The 12,000-nt window shown below is 49.0% G+C and overlaps 2 protein-coding genes across 2 annotated transcripts in view; one reads left to right on the top strand and one right to left on the bottom strand.

The window, feature by feature from the left end:
* SLC22A14 (solute carrier family 22 member 14) overlaps window positions 1-12,000 on the bottom strand; it is a 130,175-nt gene that overhangs the window by 51,191 nt on the left and 66,984 nt on the right. The window lies entirely within an intron of this gene.
* DLEC1 (DLEC1 cilia and flagella associated protein) overlaps window positions 1-12,000 on the top strand; it is a 52,470-nt gene that overhangs the window by 33,010 nt on the left and 7,460 nt on the right. The window contains 8 exon segments of the mRNA XM_079116237.1: window positions 4,732-4,885; window positions 5,418-5,528; window positions 6,484-6,614; window positions 7,079-7,261; window positions 8,455-8,525; window positions 8,975-9,126; window positions 10,715-10,833; window positions 11,334-11,404. Of these exon segments, the coding sequence (XP_078972363.1) occupies window positions 4,732-4,885; window positions 5,418-5,528; window positions 6,484-6,614; window positions 7,079-7,261; window positions 8,455-8,525; window positions 8,975-9,126; window positions 10,715-10,833; window positions 11,334-11,404 (992 nt within the window).

Here is a 12,000-nt window from a genome sequence, read left to right as displayed (position 1 = left end):
TTACCCACTGAGTCACATCCCCAGCCCATTTTTTAAAAATTTTAATTTATTTTTATTGTAAACAAATGGGATACATGTTGTTTCTGTTTGTACATGGAGTAACAGCATACCATTTGTGTAATCATACATTTACATAGAGTAATGATGTTTGATTCATTCAGTTATATTTTTCCTTTCCCCTTCACCCCTCCCACCTCTCTTTTCCCTCTATATAGTCCCTCCTTCCTCCATTCTTGCTCCCCTCCCACCCCCCATTATGTGTCATCATCAGCTTATCAGTGAGATCATTCACCTTTTGGATTTTTGAGATTGACTTATCTCACTTAGCATGATATTTTCCAATTTCATCCATTTGCCTGCAAATGCCATAATTTTATTATTCTTTATAGCTGAGTAATATTCCATTGTATATATATACCACAGTTTCTTTATCCATTCATTAGTTGAAGGACATCTAGGTTGGTTCCACATTCTGGCTATTGTGAATTGAGCAGCTATGAACATTGATGTGGCTGTATCTCTGTAGTATGCTGATTTTAAGTCCTTTGGGTATAGGCCGAGGAGTGGGATAGCTGGGTCAAATGGTGGGTCCATTCCAAGTTTTCTAAGGAATCTCCACACTGCTTTCCAGAGTGCCCAGTCCTTTTTTGTATTTTATTTAGAGACAGAGTTGCTTAGGGCCTTGCTTATTTGCTGAGGCTGGCTTTGAACTCTCAATCCTCCTGCCTCAGCCTCCTGAGCCAGTGGGATTACAGGCATGTTTCACTGCACTGGGCTCTGGGGGATGTTCTTTTCTAATAGAAATCTGTTAGTGTCTTGTGCATACAAAGTCTCACACGTTCCCCCAAGGAACCTAATTTCTCTTTTCTTGGGTGTTTGGAGGCCTTCTCCCTCTGTTTTTTAGTTTTCTTCTATAATGGCTGTCCATTACTATTTCTGAGGATCTAGCTGATTTGCACACAGAACTGGTGGCATCAGTTTCTCTGAGCACGTGGGTATAGGCATGGCAAGTGCCCCTCTTCCAAGGAGTGGAGAGTAGGTGAGCGTGTTGCCCCAGAGCACACTAATAGCCCCAATCCCCTGAGATCAAGGGGCCTTCGGAGGAAGCAGCCAAGACAGACAGCAGAGGAAGCCCCCATTGGCTGGCCACACAAAGCAGTCCATTCCTTCCTTCATAAATAGAAATGAGGGGCTGGGATCAATTTGGTTGTTTTCCCTCCTGGACAGTCGAGAGGCCCAGGGGTACTGCAGGCTCTGCTCTGGCCTCTCTCCAGCCCACACCCATGTTCTCCAGGGGTGGCAAGTACTATAGCCCGTCTCCGATGTGTGGCCTGAGCTAGGGGAGTGGGCAGGCCCACTCAGGCCAAGCTGATCACGCTCCCAGCCATCCGTGCGTGGTCCCAGTTCTTTGCCAGAGTCCACTCCTGCCCTTTGACTCCTCTCAGTGGCAGCTTCACCTGTGGAGGGCCTCTGTTCAGGGGTTTTGGAAAGCAGCGTTGTTCTCCTCTGTTTTGTCAGTGAATCTGATCACCTCTCCCTCTGCTCCTTCTCTTTCTTTCCATGGAATGGCTTTACACTTACCCCACCCCCCTCTTCCTTCTGTGCTGGGTGTTGAACCCAGGGCCTCACTCATACTAAGCACATGCCCTCCCACTGACCCACAACACTCTCTTTTCCCTCCATTTGTAAACTTTCACAGGTGGTGCATGTGCTGGATATCTCGGCTGCTGGTCCTAACCACTCTCTGTCCTCCCCGCTGCTCTTCTGATCCTCCACATCCTTACTGATAGCTTTCCAGTGAATTCTTCCCAGTGACAGAACCACCCCTGGAAAGGAAGCCAAAGCATTGGCCTTCCCCAAATACACGCTTTCCCAGTGACAGGAGGATGGGACCCTGAAGAGGGGAGGAGATAAACTCTGAGCACTGACCCTCGGCCCTCCATTCTTCTCCAAGTAAAAATATTGCCCAGTAAAAACAAATTTTCAAATTCTCACAAACCCGTTTCCTGAGTGCCCAAACTGATATGTTCACTAGACAGCCCCTCAAAACAACCTATATAAACCCACTTCCTATCTTTGTTCAGTGGCTCATTTTCTACCAGGAAAGTGGGTCCACCGGCACCATTTCATCCCTGCATCCCCTGTTGTGGTGTGGAACTTTGGTCCTGAACAAATAGCTGAGACGATTCGTGACGTTTGCGTCCTGCCGGATCTTTCTGTGCTAACACTTGCCTGCACTTGAGATTCTCTCTTTCTGGTGGCTGTCATCCCAGCATGAGAGGCGGTATTTCCCTGAGGATTTGATTTGCATTTTCCTTTGGCCAGTGATGCTGAGCATCTTTTCACGCACTCTTAGGTCGTCTGTGTCAATTCTGGAGAAACATCCTGATCCATTTCAAGTTAATTTTTGTATATGGTGCAAAAAAAAAAAAGGGGGGGTGTCCAATTTTATTCCTTTCCATGTAGATAACCAGTTGTCCCAGCACCATTTCTTAAAAACACTATTCTTTCCCCCCACTGACTTGTTTTGACACACTTGTCAAAAATCAACTGATGTATGCGTGAGGGTTTATTTCTGGACTCTTGGTTCTGTTTCACTGATCTATATGTCTGTCCTTGTGCCAAGTGCCACACTGTGGATCGCTCTGACTTTGTAGTAAATTTGAAAATTGGGAAATATGAATTCTTCAACTTTTTCTTTTTTAGGATTGTTTTGGCCATTCTGGGTCCTTTGAATTTCCATATGAATTTTATGCCATCTCCATGTGAATCAGTTTCAATTGCTGTGAAAAGCCAGCTGGGGAGTGTCACCATCTCTGCAGTATTCTCATCCATGACGACAAAGTGTCTTGCCACTTAGCTTCTTGTTCATTTACTTCTATGATATTTTGTTGTTTTCAGTGTACAGACTCTTATATCTCTTTTATTAAATTTTTCCTAAGTATTTTATGCTTTTCACTGCTTTTTGGAAATAGAACTATTTTCTCGATTTCGTTTTCTGATTGTTCATCACTGCTGCATAGAAATACAAATGTTCTAGCATATTGGACATCTATCCTGCAACCATGCTAACCTCATTTATTAGTTGTAATATTTTTCTAAAAGGAAGGTCATGTTATTTGCATAGAGATAATTTATTTTATTATTTCTTCCTCTTTGGGTTTCATTTGCTCTTTCTCTAGTTTTTTAGATGGGAGCTTAGGCATTGATATTTTTTAAAAATATTGGCATTCAGAAATGTAAATTTTCCTCTGTGTGTTGCTTTAGCTGCATCCTATCAGCTTTCAGAGGCTGTTTTCAATTTCATTGACATAAAATATTTTCTAACTTCTTTTGTGATTTTTTTTGACCCTAGATTTTTTACTTGTTTGTTTATAAGTGTGTTGTTTGATTTACAATATTTTTTTTTCTCTGATTTCTTTCTGTTGTTGATATCTAACTGAATTCCGTTGTTATTAGAGAATATACTTTATATGATTACAGTCCTTTAAAGCTCACTTAAACTTGTTTTATGGGCTATCTTGTTCTCCATTCTGGAAATGTTTTATATGCCCTTAAGAAAAATATGTATTCTGCTATTGTTGGGCAAAGTGTTATATATGTCCATTGGGTCTATTTGGTAATTGTGTTGTTTAACTCTTTCCTTTCCTTCCTTTGTACAATTGCTGTCATACAGATTTCATTTTCATACACTGAAATCCCAACACAGTTTTACAGTTGCTGGTTTATGCAATTGTCTTTTAAATCAGAAGGAAAGAATTTCAATAAAATATATTTATTCTATCTTTTATAGCTACCTGTGTATTACTATAACGCAGTTGTAACAGTCAGGGTTCCACCAGAAATTTATCGCAAAGATTTGGCTTACATGACTGTGACTGGCCAGGCAATTCTGGAATCCACAGGGCAGGTCTTCAGGAACCAGGAGCTGAGGCTGCTTAGCACACACAGAATGTCTTTCTCTGGGTAATTTAATTTCAACTGATGAACTCAGGCCCACCCACATTACCTAGTAAAATCTCCTTTGTTTGCTCTAGATTGAATGTTAATCATGCTGACAAAATATCTTCAGATGTCCATCCATGTAGAACACCTATTTGTTGACCTTTGCCCTCACCACAAGAAGAAACTAAACCAACTGAAAATCATTGACTTCTTAGATCCATCAGAGAATTGAGGTCATAGGATAAATAACAACCCCCAGACCTAGAGGGAGAGGCAAATACAGAATACAGATCAATTGACCTGAAGCAGAAGCTATTGGGGTCATCAATGGAAGGAACCCTTAAAAAGTAGCTTCAGCAAATTTTAGAAGCTAAATGTGGACTAGCTATAGGTTCACTAGGTTCTCATGGAGACTGGAAAAATTCCCTTTTGTTTTGCCAGGGTAGTGCAGGGACATGAAGTGAGCATTCTGGAAAATTAACCACTTTAAAATAAGCCTGGCGTATTCTCTATATGATTTCTCTTACACCTCAGCATTTCAATTTGGAGCAATTATAAATGGTATTGTATTTTCACTCCAGTCCTTGTGTTCATTATTAGTATGTAAACTCATGGTTGGTCTTCATGTGTTGATCTTATCCCCTGTAACTTTGCTGAACTTAGTTCTAGGTGTTTTTAAAACAGAGTCCTCCGAATTTTCTACATAGACCATCATGTCATCTGTAAACAGGGGCAGTTTTGTTCTTCTTTTCTAATGGGTATGCCTTTTGTCCCCTTGCGTTCCAGCTACCTTCCTGTGTATGCTGAGGTACAGGAGCCCCATGTGTACCTGCAGAGCAGCCAGGTGGAGTTCAGCAACCTCTACGTGGGGGTGCCCACAAAGTCAACCATCACGCTCGTCAACGGCACGCTCCTGTTCACACGGTTTCACTGGGGCAAGGTGCGTGGGCCTGTACCATCCAGCAGCAGTCTGCAGCCCTCAGACCTAGGTGGCCCCCCAAATCCTTCCCACAGCCTATGTCAGCCTCCCTCCCGCAGCCTGTCCGTAACTCCAGAGCCCACACCTCTGGTCTGGCTCTTCATGATCATGCCTTCAGGGAACTCCAGCTCCTGCCCGAGAAGGAGTTTCTGGTAAACACAGCTGGAGCCTCCAGCCAGCATAGTCTGCGGCTGCTCCACACAGCCGTTGGAGCCCAGCTGGGGTACTGCTCTGAGATCTGGGGAACATGGAGCCGCATTCACGAACATCAGAGGCAACTGCCTTCTGCTCCCCCTCACTCTGGCCTCTCAGGGCAGCTTATTTAGCCCATGGAACCCCCTGACAGGTGGTGAAGACCCTCCAGGGTTGGGGAGGAAAGAAGGGACCTGTGGGATCTGCTGGGGGTCCCAGGCTCAGCCAGCAGTGAGCACTCTGGACTCTGGTCCCTCTGGGAGCCTCATACGACAGGCCCACCCCTGTGTCTGTCTGCCAGCTCCTGGGGCACCAAGCAGACTCCTGCACAGCAACAGTCTCTCCCAAACGTGGCCTGCTGGGCCCCGGTGAGGAGTGCCAGCTCAACTTGGAGTTGACCACCCACACCAAGGTGAGTACAGTGATGTGAGGGCCTGAGTGACTAAGATACCTGCCAGCAGTTTGCGCCTGTGCCTCAGGGAGGTCCTGCCCCTGGCTCCTGGTCCTTGTGGGTAGGAGGGAAGGGATTTCTTGCATTTGGGTGTAGGATCCCATTTGGGTGTAGGGTTCAAGCTGGGCCTACTTTCTAAGAACACAAGGTCAGAGAGCCTGAAGCAGGCCTACGTGGGCCCTGAGAACTGCTATTTTGGCACTAGCTTTAACCTCCTCCAGACCATTCTTTGTGTCTGAGGTGGGTCCAGCTTTCCAATATGCCCAGAGGCCCAGGGCAGGGCTACTGCTCAAGGCAAACATTGTGCCAGAAGCTGCTGTAGGAGGCCACTGGGGAGCCAAGACCCACCTGGGGGAGGCACAACTTTTCTCTGGAGTGGCCCAGAAGGAGACCCTCAGGGTGGAACATGCTTAGTACTTGGGCATTGCTGGTTATTTCTGAGTGGTTCCTCTGGGGGAGAAATTTCTTCCTTGCAAAGACTTGCAGACTCATATCCCAGTTCCTTACTGGCAAACATGGGGACAATGAACTTTCCTGCACAACTAATCCTGACAGACCAGGCCTGGCATGGTGGAGACCGCACTTAGGAAGGCTGTTACATCTATTGTAGTAGCAGCATCAGAAAGGAGGCACAGCTCTCCAGAGGTCACTTTGAGGGATCTTCCTTTCTGTGGACATGCACGGAGTTTCAGGAAGACTCAGACAGCCATAAGTCCTGGGGAAGGGGCCAGGCCTCTGGGGACTGGCTGGGCTTACTAGAGGCACCTGAGAGCCCTTTCTCAGAGATGAGCCTGGTCAAAAGTCAAGGCCTTCACGTCAAGCCCCTCACAGAAACCACCTCTACTGTTGAAGACCATCTGGACCTACCTCTGAGGCCTTGGGTCTGAGTCTGACCCCTGGATGGGTTTTCTTGTAGGAAGAACTGACAGATCTGGCCCTCCCTTGTCACGTGTCAGGAATGAAAAAGCCACTAGCCCTCGGTATCTCTGGGAAACCCCAGGGACTGCACGTGACCATCACTGTCTCTGTGAAGGGCTCTGATATCAGGTGAGCCCAGGGTGGGAGCAGCTACACAAAGGACCAGCATCGTATTAAGTGTCCACTCCCAGCTGATTCCTGCCACAGGAAGAGGCCATAGCATTGTCATGGGTCCTCACTACTTCTGCAGGAGCAGACCCTTCATCCCACCCCTATCCTCCGTGTGTCCGGGCAGGCAGGACATGGCAGGCAACAGGGCTGCAGGCTCCTTGGGCTTTCCCATACGAGGCCCAATAACCTGGAGACCTGCCAGTCTGTCCCCAGACAGGGACTGTTGATAGGGCTCCAGGCCTCTCTTAGCACAGTGGTAGACATTTAGAAGGGTGGACTCGGGCTTCCAGCTCCATGAGGAAGGAGTTGAAGATGAAGCCAGGTTCCTGGGCAGCTCTGTACCCCTACTCAGGGTGGCTCTCTGAGTAGGTCTAAGGATGGTGGGTAACATAGTGCCCATGCACGTGGGGCAATGTTTTCAGCACAAAGCGGTGGCCAGGCGACCTGGAGGAGCTACACCTGGACTTTGGCTTGACGGTGCCACTGAGGACCCAAGTGAACGGCCAGCTCATTCTGACCAATTGCTCCCCAGTGCAGACCTCTTTCACCCTCAATTTTGAGTACTTTGGGAGCCCCCCAAACAGCCTGACCACAAACACCAGCCTGTAAGTCTTGTTTCTTTTGGAGACTGTTCCCAGGGTGGGTGTGGCCCCGTGGAGCTTACTCCGTTGGGCCTCCTGTGGCTTAGGTGACCAGAGGCTGATTGGCATGAGAAGAGAGCATGTGTGACTTCACAGGTAGATGTAGGGAACACAGAGAGGAGATGACTTTTTGCTACCCACTTCTCTGATCTTGACTGGGCCTGTGAGAAAGGCTGGGAACAACACCCCCTCCTCCTCAGCCTGGCCTGTGACATGGGGAGCTTTAGAGACCAGGCAGGAGGAGCCCATGGATGAGGGAGAAGTTACTGTGGAGCAAGAACCAGGCAAAGGTGTGTGAGTGAGGAGTCAAGAATGGGGAGTGTTTTGGGGACATTGAATAGTGTGGTTGGACTGACATGTGGAGAAGTGAGCTGGGGAAGATGTTCAGTAGAGGAGACAGATCAGCAGAGTCGTGTCCCCCCCCCCCCCCCGTCTTGATCGCGCGCGCACACACACACACGCTGGTGTGCCAGAATCAGCTGGTACTGGCTCAGGAGAGCCAATTGTTAAATAGTCAGGCATTTTACAAGGATGTTACTTAAAACAATCTGGGATGAAAGTATTTACACCACAGATATTGGCCACAACTTTGGTTTAGGACATCTTTTTTTGGAGGCAATTTGCCAGCACACCTCTATGTGAAACCTCCCTGCCTCATCTTTGAGGAAGGGGAGCCCAACTTAAAACCACTGCCATGGGGGTGGCAGGAGAGCCATGAACAGTGTCTAATCCATTGACTCTCTACAGTGTGCATCCAGCACTGGACAGAGGTCAGCAGGGTAGACTGGAAGTGGGCCTGTTGCAGAAGTCTGGGCAAGAGAGTGGACACTGGGCTGGGTTTACATCCCAGGTAACCAGGGCACAGCCTGGTGCAAGGTTATCACTGCCCCAGAGCCCTCCCGGATTTCTTGGGGGATAATCTGTTTGACTTGGGGTGTAGCCTGCAGCTGGGGATACTTTCAGTGGTAGAGGTGCAGTAAGGGCAAAGACAAGAGAAGGAGGTAAAGAAAGGACTTGACCAGCTCTTCCCTGGGAGGAGCAGGCAGGGCTTGCTTCCTCTACTGGGTATAGTGCTGGTTGCCTTGGGACATGGCTCAGGTCCTGGGAAAGGCATAGCTGTTTTCATGCTGGTTGTTTGTTTGCCTCCATTTGTAAAGCCCGGATTTGCCTCCTGCCCTACTAAAGACATCGCGGATCCGAGAGCACTTGGCCAAGCAAGAACAGCTGGGTAAGAGCCACCAGGGTGGAGGCTGCAGGCCCAGGCCTGGCCTTCTGAGATGTGGGCCAGCAGCTGCCATGGAAGGGGACCAGGACCAGGCAGGCCCTTCTCAGTGTCTCTCCTAGCTAGATCCTCAAGATGGCAATGGCTCTTCACATAACAGTCTCCTGCTCTTGAATGAGGTCATTTTCTTGCTAGGGCATAACCTCATGTACAGGGTCTGAACTAGATTTGGGCTACATGGTGGCTTATAAAGGAGGGCTCCTGCTGAGCTCTGGACTCTCAGGAGAGAAGAGAGGTGGCCAGGCAGGGCTCTGAGCTGCTGGCCCCTGAGCTAGCCTACTGACCAAGGAGAGGCTGTGGGGTGACTTGTCTGGGACAGTGGATTACTAACACCTGAGGGTTTGGACCTCACTCTACCCCAGCCTCATGAGTCCTCATTCCTGATTCTCCCCCAGATTTTATGGAAAGCATGTTATCTCCAGGGAAAGGAGCTGCATTCTTCCCCCACACTTCCAAGGGCACGCTGGGGGCCTACCAGAAGCTGAGCATCAACATCACAGGCTGTGCCAACATGTGGGGCGAGTACTGGGACAACCTGATTTGCCAGGTAAGGGCACACAGGCGGGCACACCCCTTCGGGCTTCTTTTCCTCCAACCTCTAGTCCTCAGTCGCTCAAAGCTCACCAAGTTGCAAGGTGCCTACTGATCCTGGGACCCCTGCTGCAACCTCTGGGATAGAGGCTGGGATGGTTTAGCAGGAGGGGCCCTTGTGAGCAGTAGAACCTTCTGCACTTTCCCCTTGAGGTGCAGGGCTGGGATGACAGCAAGGACAGAGGCATTAGCAGGCTGCCTGGCTATGCCAGGACCCAAGACCTGGAGAGAGGAGTAAGGAATAGAGGGAGTAACAGCCCCCCAGAGCCACGCCCTCGCCTGGCCTTCTGTGCATTCCTTCATTACTCCATGGTCCATTCATCTGCTCCTTCACTCAGCACACATGGAGCCCCTACTGTGTACCGGTTCCTGGACAGCCCGTGATACTGTGGCGGATACAAGGGTGAATGCAACCATCAGCCAGGAGACAATGCCAGCAAGGAGCCCCCTGGTTTCCCATGGCAGGATGAAACACGTGTACATTACTCTACACTGTTCAGTTGTTGCATAGATTTTCAAGAACTCGTTAGAAGTGGAACAGGTTCATTATAGTAGATATTTGCTTTAAGTTGCTTATATCATTTATGACAAATGGTTGCTTACATGAATACACAGATAACACTAAGGGGGAAATAAAGCATTCCAAGTGGGCAAAGGGTTTGAATAGGTGATTTGAAGAAAGACAAATCCAAATCGCCAATACATACTTTAAAAATGTTGTCATCACAGAAGTTAAAGAAATGCAAAGAGCAATAATCACAAAATTCTGTTTTCTTTTTCTTTTCTTTTTTTTTTTTTCAGATTAGCAAGGTTTAAAAGCTGTTGGTGAAGGTGAGGGAAAGGGCACTTCTTCTCAGCCCAGTAGGTGGAGAGGTGGTAAATACCACTGATCCTTGGGAGCACTTGAGACTGTGCCATGTACTTGTTTAAAGTGTCTCCAAGAACACATCTGTAGATTGTGTACAAAGGACTTCACATTAGGCTTCCTTTTCTTCTCAGCATTACTTGTAATTGGGGGTGGGAGGAAACAACCTATGGGTTTGTGTCCAGCTGCAGAAGATTAGACAAACTGTTGGGCTACATCCCTACTGTGGAATTCTGCAAAGCCTAATCTGTGATGTTGTGAATCTGTTTTAGTAGAATTATGTCATTCAGAGAAAAGAGAAGGTTATAAAAGAAAAACATGCCTGGCATGCTGCCTCTCCGTACCTGTGTCTTATGAACACAAAGGAAGGGTGGAAAGAGAGGTGCTAAGATGGCAGCCATGAGTCCAGCAGGGGAAGGATTATGGGTGGTTAGTACACCAAGTTTTTTCTAGAAATAAGTATTTATTAAGTAACAGAGAAGAATAAGTTTCTCCTTTTCCCATTTAAAAGATATAGAGGTCTGTGAGGTGGCAGGCTGGGAGGGAAGCCCAGGCAGGGCTGTCTGGAGAGGGAGTCAGTGGGGAATGAGGCTGGGCCCACCAAGCTTGGTGTCCTTGAGCTGGTTGGAGGGAATGCAGTGGCAGCTGGTAACAGGGGTGACAAAGGGTGTGTTTGCAGGTGGGAGACCTGCCACCAGCAGTGATCCCCGTGCACATGGCAGTGGTGGGCTGCCCCATCAGCTCTCGGCGGGCCACCTCCTACACGGCTGACAAGTTTCAGAAGGAGCCCGTCATCAGGTGCCCACCCTTGTTCTCATCCTCTCCTCCCTGGCGGCTCCCCAAACCCTCTGACCTCCAGCCTGGACTTCCCATTCAGCTCAGTGTTCTCCACATGGCCTGGGGCCACCTGGTGCTGCCCACAAGGAGTTCCCAAGTTAGGTTATCACGGGGGCAGAGAGGCCTCAAGGGACGTGGCCACCACGTACGAGTCTCTGAGGGATTTGCGGGGGCAGAAATAGTGAGTAGTCAGTGTAACTCAAGGTCAGTACACAGATGAGCTGGGATCAATTTGATCAGCACAATTCAGGGGATTTCCAGAGCATGAGCTGCCCCTGGTCACAGGCCATCAGTCACTGCACAGCCCCTCCAGCCCTGGGTCTCAGGGTCACCAAGGTAAGGACAGCCCACTGTGGAGCTCCCGCGGCCTGGGTCCTTATCCTGCACCCCTCTCTGCAGTGCCCCTGCCCGTTAGGCGTATACTGGCTGTGGCTGTGCTGAATCCCATCTCTTGCCTCCAGGTTCGGGACCCAGGTCTCTGGAGGAGCCACAGTCATGCGGAAACTTCGCCTGAATAACTCCAGCCCCTGTGGTGAGACGGTCACGAGATAACCTGGGGTGATGCTGGGGGAACCTGAGGCCCTGAACAGGATGTGGGGGCCTGTGGCTACTGAGGGAGGCCCACAAGGATCAAGAAGGAGCAGTGACCATGGCGGTCCAGGGTTGCCAGAGAGCCACTTCCGTCATTGAGGACAGGATTGGCTCTTACCCAGCCTTTGGTCTCCCAGTATCCAAGGAACCACAGAGCCCTGCTGTCATTGGAGTCACTGGGCCTAGGGACACTTCCAGGGGACCCCACTACTCATTCCTTCAACCAGCAGGACCTGAACTCTATCCAGGATCTGTGCAAGGGTCTGGGGATGCAGAAGGAACAGGACAAAAGGGTCTCTGCCTAGGACCACTGTCCTGTGACTGAGTATGACCAAGTGTGCAGGCCAGCACCTGAGGATCAAGGGGCCTGCACATCCTCATGGAGGAGCACTTAGCTGGGTCTGGAAGGAAAGTGAGCCAGTGTCACCTGGGGCAGTGTGTGGTGACAGAGTATTCTGGGCCATCGGAAGAGCTGTAGGTAGCTCAGAGACTGGAGGGAGACTGCAGGATCAGCGTGGCCTCAGTGAATCTTCTGGG

Source organism: Sciurus vulgaris (assembly GCF_902686455.1).
Source record: "Sciurus vulgaris genome assembly, chromosome: 16".
Lineage (NCBI taxonomy): Eukaryota > Metazoa > Chordata > Mammalia > Rodentia > Sciuridae > Sciurus > Sciurus vulgaris.
Note: the sequence above shows the minus strand (reverse complement) of the source record. Positions and strands in the feature narration are given on the sequence as shown.